This window comes from Perissodus microlepis, chromosome 8, assembly GCF_051167445.1.
Source record: "Perissodus microlepis isolate ML-2025 ecotype Zambia chromosome 8, ASM5116744v1, whole genome shotgun sequence".
In the NCBI taxonomy this organism is placed as follows: domain Eukaryota; kingdom Metazoa; phylum Chordata; class Actinopteri; order Cichliformes; family Cichlidae; genus Perissodus; species Perissodus microlepis.
This window is the reverse complement of record NC_140468.1, coordinates 1,445,419-1,464,960: the sequence shown is the minus strand read 5'-3', so window position 1 is coordinate 1,464,960 and position 19,542 is coordinate 1,445,419. Positions and strand designations below refer to the sequence as shown.

Here is a 19,542-nt window from a genome sequence, read left to right as displayed (position 1 = left end):
CACATCACCATACACATAGGACGTCTGGGGGCATATGTGATACCCAGAGGTTGGTGGGTGGGCTGCTGAGGTGGCGATGAGCACTGTTGACCATCTGCTCATGTCTCCTCAAATCTAATAGCAGGCTAATTTCCACACAGTCACCCAACAGGCCACCACTGCACTGACATAAAAAGAAACATACTGCTCATACAAACGCTCACAATCTTCTCCCACATATGACAAAATTGTATGTTTGAGAATCTTGCCTTGTTGTGTCTTTCAGGTGCTTTGTGTTTTGTTACAGATGCAGCAGCTGGAGACCCTGTTTGCATCAACCTAGACTCCCCACCCCACCTTCACCAAACTGGCCTTCAACCTCCTGTCTGCTTCAGCACAACACCACTCTGATAATAATGTAAAATATATATATATATAAACAAAAAAAAGATTAACAATAGGAGCCTACAGAGAGTCCATAGTTCTCCTCTTGGTAAAACAAATGTGTTTGGCACAACAAAGCATTCAGGCCATGATTCTGTTTGCTAAAACTACCACACATGACAGGTAAAGAGATAAATAAAGAAATGAGCAAGCACAATGGGTCCAATATAAGGTTTTGTGTGTGTGTGTGTGTGTGTGTGTGTGTGTGTGTGCTTTACCAATTCGTTGCGTTCTTCTGACAGTAGAGCATTTCTATCTTCTAACTTCCTGACGACGGCACTGAGCTCAGCTATCTTCAGCTGAAACCTCCGAGTGTCACGATCCTCCTGAGACTGAGCACAAGAACGACAGCCCAGGTCAAAGGTCAGCCACCAACCAAATACCTAACTGCAAACTGCATTCAAGCCTCATCAGCGTGGTAGCATGCAAACACATGAAAAATCTAAAGTTTCTTTTGTATTTTCATACAATAGGAATTTCTTCAACACTGAATTACTAAAAATATAATTTGAAACAAACTGAAAGTCAAACAGAACAAACTGAAATCTTAAGAGAATTCAGTAACAGTACAAATGGTGTTAAAAGGTGAACCTCTAAGGAACTTTGGCACAAAGTCAACATACCTTTACAGAGGACTTTACTAGTGATTATAGACATCCCATTTTAGTGTTCTGTCACTCTCTGATAACTAGTCAGTAAAATTTTAAAAGGTCCATGAGAAAGTTGAGTGCATCTTTCTGCTGGAGTGCAAAAGGTCTGGTTAGCTCCAGGCCAAGTTTGTTTTAAAAGCCTAAGTTTTCTTTGTCTCTCGCTGTCTGCCTTAGCCCTTTTAGCCTGGTCTGTAGAAGAAGACTGCACATGTAGTTTGTGTAGACACCACATTTCTTGAGGTGAAACAGCAAAAAGTTTGGCTGAAGTCAACCTGTTATTGGCCTTAATTTCCGGTCTCAGATTAGCCTGGATGGTAACTCTTTACCATGCTGTACACTTCAAGACTGTTAGGGTGGCTAGGAAGGCCCTGAAACACTCTCCTGGGCAGCTGGGATATTATTTATAAGAAATGCTCCTGGTGGTATACTTTGAGAGAAGTACAGCGTGACTCAGTCTAACTATTAGGGGGTATTATACTGTGTTATTTAAAACATGTTGGATATTAGTAGTCACAGAGCAGTCATTAGGTCAAGTACCATCTCCACAATGATTATGAGACTGACCTCCCAGCCCACTGTTCGTCAGCGGTGCTGGTTTCAGTCATTGTGCAAACGTACTGTTTATAAGGTTGGACATTTGCAGTCAGACTGAAGAAGTCACCTGGATGAGTGACAAAAAGGTTCTCCCACTGAAAACGTCCAGATAAACAGAATCAACCTTTTGGGGTTTACTTACCTGGATGATAGCGCATGCATCAAGATACCAACTCAACAGTTTGGAAAGGGGTAGTGTTAACACATTCAAACACAGTTTATATGAACTATATTTGAAGAGTTTCAGTCAGGTTTCAGAGCTCCTCACAGTAAACAGCTTTAGTGAAGGTTACAAATGATCTGTCCAGTAGACCTCAGTGCAGTTACAGCGATTAGAGAATGCACTGCTGTGGTTTCTTTAATCATATCTAAATAATAGACTCCAATTTCTCCATGTAAATAGGGAGTCTTCTTTACACACTTAAGTTAATTATAAAGTTCCACAAGGTTCTGCACTAGGGCAAATATCAGTATCAGGGCAGTGTCATTCAAAGGCTTGCCATACATTTTTACTGCTATGAGGATAATACCAAACTTATCTACCCATGAGGGAATGTCTTAAAGACATAAAGACCACTAACTTTCTGCTTCTTCATTCAGATCAAACTGAGGTTATTGTACTCGGCCCTGAAAATCTTAGAAATATGGTATCTAAGCAGATTCTTCCTCTGGATGGCATTACCTCGGCCTCCAGTAACGCTGTGAGGAACCTTGGAGTCATTTTTGACCAGGACATGTCCTTCAACGCACATATTAAACAAATATGTAAGACTGCTTTCTTCCATTTGTGCAACATCTCTAAAGTTAGAAATATCCTGTCTCAGAGTGACGCTGAAAAACTAGTTCATGCATTTATTACTTCCAGGCTGGACGACTGTAATTCATTATTATCAGGAAGTCCTAAAAACTCCCTGAAAAGCCTTCAGTTAATCCAAAATGCTGCAGCAAGAGTCCTGACAGGGACTAGAAAGAGAGAGCAGATTTCTCCTGTTTTGGCTTCCTGAATTCAAAATCCTGCTCCTCACATACAAGGTCTTAAATAATCAGGCCCCATCTTATCTGAATGACCTTGTAGTACCATATCACCCTATCAGAGCACTTCGCTCTCGCTCTGCAGGCCTACTTGTTGTTCCTAGAGTATTTAAAAGTAGAATGGGAGGCAGAGCCTTCAGTTTTCAGCCCCTCTTCTGTACACACTCACTCTACTTTTAAAATTAGGCTTCAGTTTTGTGACATTTTAAAAATCTGTCTCAACACAAGACCAGAGCACTGTCTTGGCATTGGTACTTGCTGTGGTCCCCGATGCTGTTTGTCCTTCACAGTATTAGTCACCTGAACACATAATCTTATTTGTGTACAGGTTTTTGGATGGCTCAGTGAATATTGAGTATATTGATAGTTGATGAAGAAGGAGCCTGACGTGGGATGTTACAAAATACACAGAGCCCCTGAGAGCTGACATTGGGGAATGTTTGCTGGATTATTTTAGCTAAACTGCTGCCTTCCTTCTGGTCTATGTGAACAGTGAAGGGAAACACTGCAGACACCACAATAGAGGGATGCTGTGCCAGTTTAACTCTCTGTGAACAGCTGATCTCTAGCAGCATCCAGCTGCTCTGTAGGTATTATCCTGTCTTTGACTGCTGCGGTTTGGTCTGTGGTGCTGTGAATATTCGGTGAATACACCAGGCTTGTATCACTAAAGTCACAATCATAAATCGCAGCCACGACGACAGGCTCAGTCCCAGTGGTTGCTGAATCTGCTTTGTTTCTGCACTGGTGCAGGCTTGTGCCTGGCACACAGCTGAGGGTGACAGTATATAAGTCATGAATCAGTATCACAACACAAACAGGAGCTCCCACTGTAATGCTCTGGGGCTTTTGTGACATGAAGCAAATGAGATGGCTTTTTCACATGCAGTTTAAACAAGCAGGAAGAGGCGGAGCTTACAATGTGAGGAGCGTTGTTGGGGTTAAGAGTGGGGTGGTTTAGCCCCGCCCTCTGTGCATCTCTCAGGGCTGCAATTTGCTGTTCAGCAGCCTGAGTCTGCAGCTGGAGGCGGTGGGCGTGTCCAGCCTGCAGACCGAGGGCTTTGTCCAAAACACTGACAGCTCTGTCCTTCAGCTTTATCTCATCCATCTGCGCACAGACAGGTGAGAGACAGACATTGAGACAGGTTAGAGGAGACGGGGTTAGTCAGCTACGTCCTTCGGTTTTCTCTCTCTTCAGTCAGGTGAGACAGACAGGTGAGACGGACAGGTGAGCGACAGACAGCGAGACAGATTAGAGGACGCAAGGTTAGTCAGCTATGTCTTTGTTTTATCAGAGACAGGTGAGGGGTGAGAACTGAGGCTTGGGTTATTTCAAACACACAAGTGAGAGTCAGGTCCAGAAAAGACTTTCTAGTCTTTGTAATGTAAAATGAAGCAGGTGACTCGTGTATAGCACACTGAGTATCCTGAGTTTCGGGTTTGTCCAGAGAAATCTGGAGGTGCACACGCTCATACACAAGCTAGAGTCATAAAGTTTTGTGACTCTGCCCATGATAAATTATTTTGGCTGATGTCTCAGGTAACTTATACAGGATGTTAGTGCAGCTGCTTTGGTGCTGGATCTAGTTTGCATCTGTGATTTTACTGTGAACTTCCAACCCCATCATATGTAAGCGAGTAGTACGTTTACTTACACAATCACTAACCTAAAAGGTGAGATTAGTGTAACCTGGTAACCACCCACAAAAAGTCTTGGGGTGCGAATTTGTCCGTTCTACCTTAAAGGAAGTATGTGAGGGAGGGTTCGGGTTCTGAGGACATTGGTCAAAATGAAATCTTGAAAAGTTTTCGTTCCGTGGCCAGAGGCATGAACCTTGTACGTGATACCGGGGTCTGGTTACTAATGTGTACGTGATAAAATCACAGATTTTTTAACTTTGAGAGAAATAAGTTGGGCCAGCAGCTTAGGTGAATGTCTTAGGTCATCGTTGTCCCCTAAGCTGATTATAACACGCTCAGCTTTTCCATCTTTCTCCATCTAAAGGATTTTCTGACTCCCAAAGGCTTCTACAGTCAAGTTCAAAGGTCATGTTTATCAGCATTAATGACACACTGAACAAGGCACATGTTAAATATTTCTGGTTTGATTGCAGTTGGATGACTTCAGGTTCAAATGTCAACATTGTTGAGTTTAGTATGAGTTTGTGTTGCCCTAAGATTACAGCATGCTCAGGTCAAACACCCTCAGGTTGACTTCATCGTTGTCCCCGGCGGAGTTTCAGTGAGCCGGTGTTCAGCCTCTGTACCGCACCACTCCGTGTTACTCATGTATTCACTTTCATCATAATGCATTTATTCATCAGAGTCCACCAGAGGAACAGTCCAGTTTTAGTGGCTCATTCATCTGCCGGTTTCACGTTTTTCATCTTATTCAGAGACAAGTTGCACGATGTCTATGGTTTAATCTTTTTAACTGACTGCACAACGACAGGTGCTTGCTCAGTGCTTTGGTCAGGTTTAAACTCTGCATCCAAACAGAAAACGACCCTTCACGCTCATTTTCTATTTAAAAAAATGCCGCTGGATTGATGATTCCCATGTTTCCAGAGTCACAGCAGTTGGGAATTTCATCTTAACCGGGACTTCATTTTTGCCAGAACGCATTTTAGATTTTTTTATAAGCATAAATCTACAGGAAGTCTAATTCTACATTTAAATTCTGTTTTTACTTTTTCATCAGAACATTACACAACTCCACCAAACCTGCAGTGGAAGAATAAACAACTAAAATTGTCTTTAAGCATTAATTCTACTGTGTGTTAAAGACAGAGCTGTGATCTGATAAATCTGTTTACTTACAGTCGCCATTTTTAGTCTCCTGTCTTCAAATGAGCTGAACTTTATTATTTCGTAGACCAATTATACTGAACAAAGTGTTTAGAGCACACACGTGCTCACATGCTTTGGAGGTCACATTTTACGCCAACTCTCGCACTGACTGCCCAGGGTCGTCATGTCCACGGAAGATGCAAACCAGGCCGCCCCCGAGCAACATGGCGGAGGACTTTCATCGATCATCTACCCACCTTAGATGTTGCACGGGATGAGGCCGAAGCAGCTGCAGCTGACCGATTATGCTGGCGAAGACTTGGCGCCCAATGAGCCGAACAGCGCAGGAGGACCCAAAAGACATGCTCATACAGCACACAAATGCTATGTGCCGTGTGCAGCAGCTGTGTTTCCTTCATTCTGTCTTCTGTGTTTAACCTCTTTATATTTTCTAGGTTTACCTTTATTTGTAATGCTAATAGTAAAGCTGTCCATGTTTGTGATATGTCAGACGCTTCAGTATCCAAACCACCGACCTTCTGATTAGCAGATGACCCGCTCGGCCACCTCAACATACAGCGCCTGGTTATGTGTAACTATCATGAATGTGTAAACAGTCATGTGTGCGTCACAGGCTCCTACCAGGCGGCGAATCTCTCTCTCACAGTCTCTCTTGGTCCTGTTAAGCTCCTCTTGGTGTTGATGATGAGCTGATCGCAGCTCGGCTGCTCTGGCCTGGCAGGCCTGCTGAGCCGATGTCAGCGCCTCCTCAGCATTCCTCTTTGCTCCTCTCAGCTCAAGGATCTCGTGTTGGAAGCGACAACGCTCCGCCTCCCAGCTCCTTCTCGCCTCCTCCACTTCCCCCAGCAGGGCGCTCCTCACCTGAATAGCATGAGAACAAAGAGCCAATGGTGTCCTCTGGCGGTAAAGAATGAATACAGCCCAGATGCAGGTATTACAGCTACTGTGCTGCAGGGGTCGTCTTCACACACTGAGGTTAATTATGGAGTTCCACAGGGTTCAGTGCTAGGACCAATTCTGTTTACATTATACATGCTTCCCTTAGGCAGCATCATTAGAAGACATAGCATACATTTACACTGCTATGCCGATGACACCCAGCTCTATCTGTCCATGAAGCCAGATAACACACACCAATGAGTTAAACTGCAGGAATGTCTTAAAGACATAAAGACCTGGATGGCCGCTAACTTTCTGCTTCTTCATTCAGATCAAACTGAGGTTATTGTACTCGGCCCTGAGAATCTTAGAAATATGGTATCTAAGCGGGAATACATTTTGAGGGGTTGTATGTTTGACAGTTTTTGGAACTTGGAGCCTGAGGCAGGAAGACCAGCAACAAGACCACCCACCCCTCCCAAAAACTGCCCTACCAGCCAAACCAAAAGCTAAAAGGACGTACCAGCAACTAACCAAATTATCACAATTAATTATTTAATTAATTAATTAGCTAATTCAGGGCTGAAATTGACCCAGACTGAACTCAGAGCCTTGGATCACCCAAAGTAAACAGCTAAAGCTTTATTTTCCAACAGCTACTAAGCCTAAAATGAGAAGTGTTTGAAATTAAACATAACAGACTACATTTTTTCTACAGTGAAATTGCAGAGGCAGCAGCAGTAAATGATATTTATTACTGGGATGTGCAGAAGCTGAGAACAGCTGATCTGCTGGCCTGCTTCATGGCCTGCCTGTGTCCCATGCTTGAGTTAAATTCCACTCTTTGCCAACCTCTTATGTCATTTGTGCAGTGTACTGCAAGCTAGCTTGGTGCAACTCGTTAACCAAGCTAGCTAGCATTAGCTGATAACTTAGCACTCCACCCTCATCCAAATATATTTGTCTCAAGAGACAAACATCACCGTGGCCAAGTTCATATAATATGTGTGTACAGTGGAGGAGGAGCTTAATGCAGTGGACACAATATGGACAGATGGATGGTGACGGACAGGTGTGCTTTAGGTGGTTCACCTTGTCTGTGGATCCATCCCTTAAGGTGAGCACCAGTCCATTAAGACGTTGGATTTCACCATCTTTGATCTTTATGACCCTCATGAGCTCCATCTCATGTTGCCGTAGTAACGTCTCCCGGGTGAGTGCAAGCTCCTTCTGCTTCTCCTCGTGGAGTTTGGTCCTCAGCTCAGTCACAGCAACCGCCGCCCGGTGATGCTCTGCCTTCAGCTCCTGACTTTTCTCCCTCTCCAGTCGGCTCACCTACAGTACTCAGTATTATCATTACATTACTCTCAGTACTGTGAAAGTTTTGCAGTAATCTTTGTGGTACTCTGAGTTTTTTTCTTGATGCATACTCAATCATCCAGGTAAGAAAATCCCAAAGTTAGATTCTGTTCATCTGGATGTTTTGAGTGGGAGAGACGTTTCGTCACTCATCCAGGTGACTTCAGTCTCAGCTGACTGCAGGTTTACATCCTTATAAACAGGACATTTGTATAATGACTGAAACTAGCACCACTGAATAAACAATGGGCTGTGAGGTTAGTTTTCCCCCACAGAGTGACATAGTGTGCGCTGTTAAGTGCCAGGATTTATACATCGGGGAAACCAAACAACCTCTGGCTAAGCGGACGGCACAACACAGAAGAGCCACCTCGTCAGGCCAGGACTCTGCAGTCTATTCACACCTACAGGCCAGTGGACACTCTTTCAAGGATGAGGATGTAACATCCTGGACAGGGAGGAACGCTGGTTTGAGGGCGGAGTCAAGGGAAAGACCATCTCTGAATCGAGGAGGGGGCCTGAGGGTACATCTGTCACCATCTTACAATGCTGTGATTGCAGCCATTCCCCAACTCTCTGTGAATGGGACTCATGGACACTGATCAGTGGTCATGTCACTTTGCATACTAATGATCATGAACTGAACTCACAGCCCATTGTTCATTCAGTGTGCTACTTTCAGTTATTGTGCAATGAACTGTGTATAAGTTTGGGGAAACCTGCAGTCAGCAGAGACTGAAGAAGTCACTCGATGATGAAACATTTCTCCCACTGAAAACGTCCAAATAAACAGGATCAACTTTTTGGGATACTCTGGGTTTTGTAGTCCTTACCTTGTTCTTTTCCTGTTGTAGTTCGATCTGGATCTCTGTCAGTTTCGCTCTGAGCTCCTCATTGGCTGCTTGAAGAGTTGCCATGGTGTCCAGTCGCTCCCCCTTACCCCGCCCTCCTGCTCCTCGCTTTGACATCACCACCTGCAGGCTCCACCCCCCACTCAAATGTTTGTCAATCTGAGGTTTGACTACATCTGCACCTGTGCTCGCACACACAACCAAAAACACACAGTCAGTATAAGTAGAAGCACGTCACACTACTACACTACCGGTGACCATGCTGAAGTCTCTCCAGGCAGCTATCTGGGTAGTTATTTTGAAAACTGCATTAACTCCTAGTTGCCATCAGTGATGATCCCAACCCAAACTACTGAAGAATATACCAAAAAATGGACCACACGTCTGCCAAGAGAATGTCTGAGAATATCCATCCACAACATGAGGACAGTCATTAATCTGCTGCGGCATGGTTTAGATTACACACGGTGAAAACGTCCTGATCCTCAGCTTCACGTCCACGCTGACAGGGATTCTCTTCTGAGGCGTTCTAATGTTTGGTGGCCATGGGCTGTAGTTACACCAAGAGTGTAGAGCAATCAATCAAACACAAAAACCTCATCCAGCGCAGGAAACCAAAACCAGAATCATGGTTGATACATCTGATGAAAACCTCTGTAAGTGTCTGACGTCATCCCAAAATAAGGTCAAAGAAGCTTTTCCCCTCGAAGTTAAACTTATAGCGAGCAGGTTACAGATCTTCACCGGCAAAGGAGAACTATACTTCAGTGTGGTAGCGCAGCTGCATACTGCTGTACCAAGCAGCACACAGAGGTAGTGGTACTCTGCAACTGTGGCTGCACAGCTACACACCTTCTTACTCACCTGGCACTGATCACATGTTCGATGTCTGACAGGTGACTTCTCTGACAGAACAAATACATGACTGTTTCCATGGCAACAGCAGCAGCACATAGCAGTTGTCATCAACATATTAACACACACACACACACACACCTAAGGGTCTAACTGATAAATCACTCACCGTCCAATTGAAAGCCCTGGACACTGCATTGCTTTGCGTGTGTGTGTGTGTGTGTGTGTCAGTAGATTAGCCTTCTCTCCACAGCATGCTAACAGCAGCTAGTTCAGTGTGTGTCAAAGTGTGTGTGCTGCCAGCTTCAGCCTGCCTTTACCTGTCTGCCTGTGTGTGTGTGTGTGTGTGTCTCTCTGCCTGTGTGTGTGTGTGTGTGTGTCTGTCTCTCTGCCTGTGTGTGTGTGTGTGTGTGTCTGTCTCTCTGCGTGTGTTAGCAGTTAGCTCCTGCCAGAGTGTGTTTGTGTGTCTGAGCTGTTAGCATCTCTGCAGCCTCTGCTGGTGTCACCTCCTCCTCTTCCTCCTCCCAGCATCCCTCACTCTGGAAGCTGAGCCCTCTGAGTTATGTCTCCCTCTGCTGGTCACTCACCTCCACCACACCTCACTGTTTCTTCTTGCTGCTCCTCATCTCCACATGGCTAATGAAAGGCTGGCTTTTGTCTTCATGATAAAAAATGATCATGAAACAGGAACAACGTGAAAACTGTGATTTGACACACACAGGTGATGAGCAAACTGGACACAGGTTTGCAGAATAAAGATCAGAACAGGAAGTGGGAGAAAATGAATAAAGACGACAGCTGGTTCATAAAGATGACTTGTTCATATTTACTATTGAAGTGTTAATTACTGAAAAATATGATAGGAGTGGGCTCTAACCATAGCTAACCATAGCTCGACTGGCCATCAAGCAATCACCCTGATGGTGATTTTTCATTTTTATGGGCCGATAGTTTTTTTTGTCGTTGGGAACGGTATAAACAATGAAAAGTGGTGGATTGCCCAGATGCTGGCAGATGTGTAAAAATAACTCAGTTTCTTGGTGGTGGCTATAGCAGAGCTTCCACAGAGGACAGCAGGTGGATGAGGGAACAATCCCAGATAGAAAATATCCATTGAAACAATGTTAAATCAATATCAGGCAATTCTATTGAATCAATCTGATATTGATGTAACGTCACTTTTGCACCCTCTGTTAATGTTGAAACATCAGAATTTGATATTGAATCAATGTTGAACGCTGACATTGTTTTAACGTCAAATTGTCAAACACTGTTAATGTTGAAACAATGTTAGAGTCTGATACTGAATCACTGAACTCTGATGTTGATTTTCCATCACTTTGCACCCTTAGTTACTATTGAAACAATAAAATCATGATTAAAAATCAGTACTTAAAAAACAGTACATAGGCATTTCTATCAATACTAAACTGCTGCAAATTACCAGCAATACTTAAACCTGCAAAAAAGACAATTGTGTATGATCCACAAACAGGAAACCCATTATATGCAAAAAAAAAAGAAAGAAAGAAAAGACATCTCTGTATCAATAACAAAGTAATTTATTATATTTTTAAAAAGTTGTGTTACATGTATTGGTTACAAGTCACATTTTTTTTTTTTTTTAAGTTTGCTCAGGGATCGGGCTGAATATCGACCATTCTGCACCACCCATCTGATCTGGAGCGTAGAGGAGACATTTCTGCTCTGCTCGGGCGAAGGCAAACTCAGAAACAGCGTTTACCCCCACGTGCCGAGTCAGGCCATCTAGGACACAAACAAACAGAAAAAGAAGAAAAAAAAGGCCAAATTAGAGCTTAAATATGAATAACCTCTTGTCAATTGTCTTCAGCAGGGAGAAAGCATCTAAACTACTAGGCTCATTAATATGAAAGTCACAAGGCAGAAATCAGCAAACTGCTGCCTCACTTTGATTCCCAAAGAGCCCATTAGCTGAAAAGCTCAAAGCCTAATTTTCTAGAGGTAAAAAAAATAAACCAAACTATTTGCAGTGAAATGCATTTCTATTCCTGTTTGTTAGATCTTCCAATGACAGCCTGCTGTTGTATATTCAAGCAGAACATACAGGACAAGGCCATTTTTAAGCAGTCTAAGGAGCTTGGAAAGAGAAGCATCTGGACTTCTTTAAGTTGCTTGACGACATTTTTAAGCAGTTTAACCAAATTTGACAATTTTTAAACTTCTGGGTTAAAAATAATCACATAACCTTTAAGAACTGACCATTGCTTCATTTGCCTCCAGTCATTGCAGAGTTGTTCATCTCATCTATGTTGTGCAAAGGCTAATCCAGAGGCAATACCCCAGCATCAACAGGTTCAGTGCTGCAGGATTAACGGAGGCTCTGAAGTCCTCACCGAGGTCCCCGACGTCTCTGATCAGCTCTGTCACCATGATTATAAGCTTTTGGAAGGCTGCATCTGTTGAAAAGAACAATAACACAAAGAATACTGGCTTGTGATAAACTGGATAAGCATTGTGATGACAAAAAATATATATAACTATCCATAATGGCTTCACATTTGGCATTTAGGTTTGAGTAGTTCAATCTGTTAAAACTGTTTACAATTTAGCCTTTTAACATAAATGAAATCCTATGCAAAATGTCAAAGTACAACATTTTAGAACTTGCCTCAGAAATCTAAACAAGCAAAATATGATGACATTCAACAGCATAAATTAGTGTTTTGAAGTTGAGATTACAATGAAATTGTGATGCAGCTCATTGTTTCAAAGCATACCGTCGTTAGAGAAGGCACTGAACGGAGACTATTTGCTGGGGAGGTCGCATAGCTGCCCGGAGCATCATGTTGGGGGCAGACTGCAGAGCGGCTGAGGCTGTTTAGAAAAATGTTTAAAAAATTAAAGATTACACACAACTCGTCTACAAAGGTTCCTGTTCTCACACACACACATATATACACACACACACTAAACATTACATTATTACCTGGTACTTTCCTGAGGAAACTTTATTTTGGAGGTTGCTCATCATCAGAGTCTGTAACTGTATAAGGGATTTGGTCTAAAAGACAACAAAACATTAGTATTGCACTGCATTGTGTTTTTTTTGCTTATTTTGCCCTAAGTTGTTAGTTTTTAAAATGGTTAAAACTAACAATTTTAAGACATGAGTATCTTACTTGTTTATGGATGGATTGTACTTTACCGATCTGAAATGAGAAAATGAAAAAAAAAGAAAGAAGCACAATGTTAATAAAAAGAGGAAAAACATGATATTCAAGATAGGTTCAAGATAAGCTCCAGGTAGGAAACATTCATTATTAAAGTCACGGAAACGTAAAGCCAGGTGGGCGTGTCACGTGATCATTCGGTCTCAGGCGACTCTTTCACGTGTTTATAAATGGAAGTGGGTGCGGTCAAAGCTTCAAATGTAACACACTCGTGCACATTTGTAGAGACAACTTTACATTTCTGGATCATATTGCACACATTTGTAAGTCTCGTCTGAATGCTGGACACTCGGAGACCTGTGTCTCTGAGTGGGAGACCAGAGATCACATTAACATGTGTATCCCTGTATTAACAAACATGCCATATTGGCCCAGTTTATTTTTCTTATCACTGTTGTGAGGAGACCATAAATAGCATTTGTATTTTCTGTTGCACAGTTCATTTGTTGTTATGTTCTTGTTTTGGAGAAAAAGTGTCTATTTTTGTTTCAAAATAGCTGATAACTATTCGCTGATAGCTGCCAACATCTGCGAACAAATGTAATTCTAAGTTGTTGTTTATAGTGTGTAACTGTTAATATAGTGTTATTAAATTCATATGGCACATTGACTTCTGAGGAAATTTTAGATGCACTCGTCATCAGAAAGGTTGCCGACCCCTGCACTAGAGAGATTAATAGAAGAGAAAGAATGAATCTGTTCAAGCTGCTTAACTTCACCCCAAATTGAAAACCCCTAGGTTTCCAAGTGCTGGGTTTGAGTCCTGCCTTACCTGCCACACAGCTGAACCTTGGCGAAACCAGAACTCTCAGTGAGCCAGGCCAGGGGGCAGCTTGAAGCATTTGGTTGGCAAAAAAGGGCGATCAGCATGTAAGTATTAACACTGTAATGCCTCTTTTATGTTTATGTTTGATTTCATCTGGTGCCTGTAGAATGGTAGATCAGGGCTGCGATTCCCATTTTTGAAAAGGTGGGCCGGAGGGTGTGCTTCAATTACTGGGGCATGGCTCTGCTCAGTCTCCTGGGAAAAGTTTATTCCAGACTGCAGGGAAAGAAGATCCAGCCAACTGCTGAAAACTGGATGTGGTAGTAGAAATGCAGGTTCTGACCTGGCTGTGGAACAGTGGTCCAGATCTTCACCCTTCCAGGATGGATGGAAGGATGATGAGACTTCGACCATTCAGCCTACATTTGATTTGTAGACTTGGAGAGTGTATATTGACTGGGCTGAGGTTGGAACCTCCAAGACTGATACCATGATTATTGGCTGGAAAACAGTCAAAAGCTTCCTATGGGTTGGGGTAGAGAAGTTGGCTCAAGTGAAGGAGAAGCCTTAAACCTTTTGGAGTTGGACCAGCACATTGGTGCAGAGTAATGAAGGCATTGTACCGGACTGTAGTGATGAAGACAGAGGTGAGCCAGAAGGCAAAGCTGTCGTGGCTACTGGACGGACTCAAGCGCATACAGAGTTCTTTGCACACAAACGAAGACAGTTTATTTACAATATGGAACACCTCAGTGCTATATATGTACAGTGAGTTGGGAGGGGGTCCAGGGAGAAGGGGGTAATCCCCACACACGCTTCCACTTCAGCTCAGTCACCACCACTCAACGTTCCAGCGGTGAGCTGCTCCGTGCCACTGCCTTAAATAGTAGCTGGGGAATCAGCCAGATCAGCAGCAGGTGATGACAATCACACAGGTGCGTGGGCCAAGAGCGAGACCCTGTAATGAGCTCCACCCAGGCAGAGAGAAGCGAGGGAGAGGGAGGGGGGAAGAAAGAAAACAAAACCTGTAGCCAGCAGCGTTGGTCAAGTTACTTGAAAAAAGTAATCAGTAACTAATTACCGATTACTTCCCCAAAAAAGTAATCCCGTTACTTTACTGATTACTTATTTTCAAAAGTAATTAATTACTTAGTTACTTTTTAAAAACACGATTTACAACCTGAACAGGTGATAAAGTGATAGATCTTTCAGCCCAATTCTACTTTTTCTGCATAATCCATCATACAAAATGTAATCAAATGAAAAAGTCTCTTTTTAAAACTTGTTTTATTAGTTTTAGTCTTTTAACTTTATGCATCAAGCAAACATTTAATTATATGCACCATTCTCTGACTGGAAGAAATTTGTTTAACATTTAAACCTATTTTCTGCACATTCCAGCACATAAAATAAAATATTTTTTTTGTGTGTTTACACTCAGTCTTTCAAATAGATGCAAGTAAAACACAGCAGAAAATAAATAAAGTCAAAGACTCAGCGGTCCTGTTGCTCTATTTTCACCTGTAAAGCAGGAGTGGGGCAGGCGGAGGTTTACCCTGGTGCAGGTGTGCCGCAGCGGTCAGTGGAAAAATCCGCGAGTTTCTCTGTGAGTTTCCCATTACGTCGTAGCTACTCGGTGCTTGCTCGGAAGTTTAGGGGTTTTTTTCGCTGTAAAAAGAAGTTTTCTTCCCACGCACAACGGACGCTAATGTTTTTGTCACTTTTTATGGAATCAAACTCAAAGTAAGGTCAGTACTTCCACGCTTTAAACGCTGCACGCTCATACTCTCTCCGCACTCGATATATGATCCATTGTTGATCTGCACACAGCTGTTGTCACCAACGTCGCACTCGCTTACGTCACTGTCATGAGACATTCTCGCAAAAAAATCACGGTTTTAGTAACGCAATAACGCAGCGTTCCTACAGGAAAGTAACGGTAATCTAATTACCGTTTTTGCAATAGTAATCCCTTACTTTACTCGTTACCTGAAAAAAGTAATCAGATTACAGTAACACGTTACAAGTAACGCGTGGATGTGTTCCAGGAAAAAACCCCGGGGTAGACGAGAACCCACCAGAGAGATTCCATTTCTCATCTGACCTGTGAGAGCCCCAGTATCCCTCAGGAGGAGCTGGGATGTGTTGGGGAGAAGCAGGGTATTCCAGCTACCACCATGACCTAATTTCATTTAAGCCAAAGATAATGGATGGATTATTAAAATCATTAAAGTTGTTGCACTTAATTATAGATTTGTGGGACCGCTGTAAATACTTTTTTCCTCTAATGGTTAAAATTTTATTTGTAGAAAAATTCATATAGTCATTACTAGTTCAGGTTATTGCAGTGTGTGGCTCAACAGGGGGCATGGAGCTGTTTCTTTTTTATGAAGATCAATGACAGCTAGTATGCTGTCCTAGGTTAGTGAGGGCTTATTCTTCTTATCTTAATGACCTTGTAGTACCATATCACCCTATTAGAGCACTTCGCTCTCGCTCTGCAGGCCTACTTGTTGTTCCTAGAGTATTTAAAAGTAGAATGGGAGGCAGAGCCTTCAGTTTTCAGGCCCCTCTTCTGTGGAACCAGCTTCCAGTTTGGATTCAGGAGACAGACACTATCTCTACTTTTAAGATTAGGCTTCAAACTTTCCTTTTTGCTAAAGCATATAGTTAGGGCTGGACCAGGTGACCCTGAATCCTCCCTTAGTTATGCTGCAATAGACGTAGGCTGCCGGGGATTCCCATGATGCACTGGGTGTTTCTTCTTCACTCACTATGTGTTAACAGACCTCTCTGCACTGAATCATACTTGTTATTAATCTCTGTCTCTCTTCCACAGCATGTCTTTATCCTGTCTTCCTTCTCTCACCCCAACCAATCACAGCAGATGGCCCCGCCCCTCCCTGAGCCTGGTTCTGCCGGAGGTTTCTTCCTGTTACAAGGGAGTTTTTCCTTCCCACTGTCGCCAAAGTGCTTGCTCATAGGGGGTCATATGATTGTTGGGGTTTTCTCTATATGCATTATTGTAGGGTCGACCTTACAATATAAATCACCTTGAGGTGACTGTTGTTGTGATTTGGCGCTATATAAATAAAATTGAACTGAAATGAGTCCCACCCCCTTTTCCTCTAAATTCTTGTTATGGTCAATACTAGATAGGCAGAAACCACCTGCTGACAAAGACAAATATCTGAAATCTCAGGGGGGATTTCTTTTATTACCTCTGGGGTTTATGGGCTCTGAAGGGTTAATAAAAATATCAATGTTTGATACAATTGGACTTTGCAAATTTTTACCAGAAAAACAAAAAGTTAAAAATTTGAATAAATGAGCTGTTTTAATGTTCTGCTGCTGCCACGTCAAAAAAGCAGCAGGTGTCAGTGCTGCACCAAAGTTCAGCAGCGATGTGGCCTTAAATCTGTGGAAGACTTTTCTGGTGATTCTTTACATACAGGCGTTATGTCCTTTATTAAAGGTAATATAGATGATGCCTCAAAATAACTAGGACTTTGGTTTAATGCAGTAATAGTGTAGTAAGAGTGGGCAATAACCAGGAGTTATCTAATTTAGGAGCTACACTATCTTTAAAACAGCTCAGCACATAGACAATGTCACCTGTCTCACCTGGACACAACAAGCAGAAAGTACACCTTTGCGGTCAAACTGGTTTGACAGGTGTGAGGTGGAGGAGAAGGAAAAGAAAGAGGCCAGCTGGACTCAGGTCAGTGACTGTATATCAGCCCGCAGCGTCTCAGACTCAGACCTGTTCTTTGTGTCAGTACTGAGGCTGTCGCCACTCAGAAATCATGTTTGTGATGACCATGTTCTCACCGCCAGGTCTTCAGCTGTGCCACAGCCGTGAGATGTGATGATAGTTGGGCCACATCATGTGTGAACAAGGCAGGACAAAAATGTCAAGGCTGGGCTTTGTTTCCTGATTTCTTTGACCTGCTCAATACTACATCTGGCTGACCACATGTGGATGTTCTCACACATACACTGCCGCACTGTGTGTGTGTCTAACAGCCCATAATTGTTTCCTCTGCCATGATCTCAGGTTGCCATAGTAACAGACAAAGAGCAGCTGGATGATAGTGATTACTTAGAGAGGGAGACGGCTGTCTCGACCCGCTGGTGTGTTTTTGCCATCCATTTTCTTTACAGCTTAACCAATTTAGGGTACGTTTAGCTGTCACAGGAAGAGAGGTGGGGTCACCTCCACAGGTGATCTGAGGGTTAGCACAAAGAGAGGAACAATCATTCACATCTATGGCCAATATGGAAACACAAATTAATCTATCAGGCATGTGTCTGGACTGTGGAGGAAAGCTGAAGAACCAAGGGAGAACATAGACAGGAACTCCTCCACATCTCTGTGGAGGTTCTTATTCATGGTAGTCTAAAGAGCTTGAAAAGAAGATGACTGGACTTCAAGTTTTTGAAACATGACATCCCAGTGCACTTCCAACCCAGCAACACTGTGAAACAAAAACTGGTTCATCCCAAGCACAAACTCTCAAACAACTCTCTAGCACCTAGCCACTGGTACAGATATGTGGAAGAAACCTGGAACAAAATTAAAACCCAAGAAGTAGACACCTTCATGGTTCACATCAGCTCAGTGGATAGAAACATAAAGTTCACCAGGAAGACACAAAGATAACAATTTGCTGTTTTTGGACTGTAGTGTGCACACTGGGGAGAATGGAAATGTTAACAGTAAAGTTTACCTGAAGCCCACACACACGGACCAGTACCTCCTCTTTGACTCCCACCACCCGGGCGATTGTGGCGTTGGGAGTTCGCCTTGTAATCGGAAGGTTGCCGGTTCGAGCCCCGGCTTGGAAGGTCTCGGTCGTTGTGTCCTTGGGCAAGACACTTCACCCGCTGCCTACTGGTGGTGGTCAGGGGGCCCGGTGGCGCCAGTGTCCGGCAGCCTCGCCTCTGTCAGTGCGCCCCAGGGTGGCTGTGGCTACAATGTAGCTGCCATCACCAGTGTGTGAATGTGTGTGCGAATGAATGAATGTGTAAAGCGCTTTGGGGTCCTTAGGGACTAGTAAAGCGCTATACAAATACAGGCCATTTACCATTTAACCACTGGAGGAATCAGGACCCTACACCACCGGGCAGAAAATGCTCCCTATTTAAGGGAAAGAAAAGGAACACACATGTAAAGAAAGCTCATAAACATGTGGTTATCCCAGCTGGGCTTTCATCAAATCAACAAAGATGCACAGGAAAGACGGTCAGACACCAACTAGAGAGGATCAGAAGGACAAACAGAACAACTATCATCCCTCATGTGGCAGGTTAATCAGAGAAACTCAGGAGAGTCTTCTCCAAGCACGACATCCCAGTGTACCCAGCCACACACTCAGACACAAACTGGTTCATCCCAAACACAACCTCAACAATGTAGCGTAGCTGTACAGTGTAGGGAGGAGTGCTCAGACCTCTACACTGGAGACACCAAACAGCCACTTTATAAACGCACAACATAGAAGAGCCACCTCCACGGGACAAGACCCGGCTGTACTAAAGGACAAAGGTCACTGCTTTAAGGATGCAAATGTTCACATGTTGGACAGAGAGGACAGGTTTGAAAGAGGAGTACAAGAAGCATCTGTGTCCACTGCGAACGGCTATCTTATATACCAACATACCAACTGTCTGCCAGTTGCTCAAAACACCACAGACACATATTTCTATGTACTATGACTCTGCTCACCAGCTCAGCACTTTTGGCTTGAAAGCTTTCCTCCATCTTTGGCTGCACCCACTGTTATCATCTTCAATGCCCTGTACCAACACAGAGCAGAGCAGCTATCTGAACGCTACCCCAACAGAGGTCGATCATCTTGTTAATAATTTCACCTCCTCACTACGTACGACTCTGGATACTGTAGCTCCTGTGAAAACTAAGGTCTCTAATCAGAAGTACCTGACTCCGTGGTATAATTCTCAAACACGTAGCCTAAAGCAGATGACTCGTAAGCTGGAGAGGAAATGGCGTGTCACAAATTTAGAGGATCATCATTTAGCCTGGAGAAATAGTTTGCTGCTTTATAAGAAAGCCCTCCGCAAAGCCAGAACATCTTACTATTCATCAC

At 43.3% G+C, this 19,542-nt stretch overlaps 1 protein-coding gene and 1 long non-coding RNA gene across 6 annotated transcripts in view; both read right to left on the bottom strand.

Annotated features, from left to right (window-relative positions):
• The window catches only part of jakmip3 (Janus kinase and microtubule interacting protein 3), a 40,095-nt gene extending 30,115 nt beyond the window's left edge, over positions 1-9,980 (bottom strand). For 4 of the 5 annotated variants that reach the window (XR_014800974.1, XM_084936960.1, XM_084936961.1 and 1 more), the window contains exons 1-6: positions 9,624-9,980; positions 8,582-8,781; positions 7,482-7,724; positions 6,132-6,371; positions 3,619-3,807; positions 642-755 (exon numbers count right to left, since the gene is read on the bottom strand). Coding sequence is in view for 4 of the 5 variants with exons in the window: in XM_084936960.1 (XP_084793086.1) it covers positions 642-755; positions 3,619-3,807; positions 6,132-6,371; positions 7,482-7,724; positions 8,582-8,716 (921 nt within the window). In the remaining variant the exon portion in view is untranslated. The remainder of the gene's footprint in view (positions 1-641; positions 756-3,618; positions 3,808-6,131; positions 6,372-7,481; positions 7,725-8,581; positions 8,782-9,623) is intronic. The other variant, XM_084936963.1, reaches the window with a different exon arrangement.
• Positions 9,981-11,701: 1,721 nt separating this feature from the next.
• LOC146381000 (uncharacterized) lies at positions 11,702-14,646 on the bottom strand. The gene is made up of 4 exons (XR_014801231.1): positions 12,616-14,646; positions 12,423-12,497; positions 12,214-12,310; positions 11,702-11,892 (listed from the first exon to the last, which is right to left on the bottom strand). It is a non-coding gene; the product is annotated as an uncharacterized LOC146381000 (long non-coding RNA).
• Positions 14,647-19,542: the final 4,896 nt, after the last annotated feature.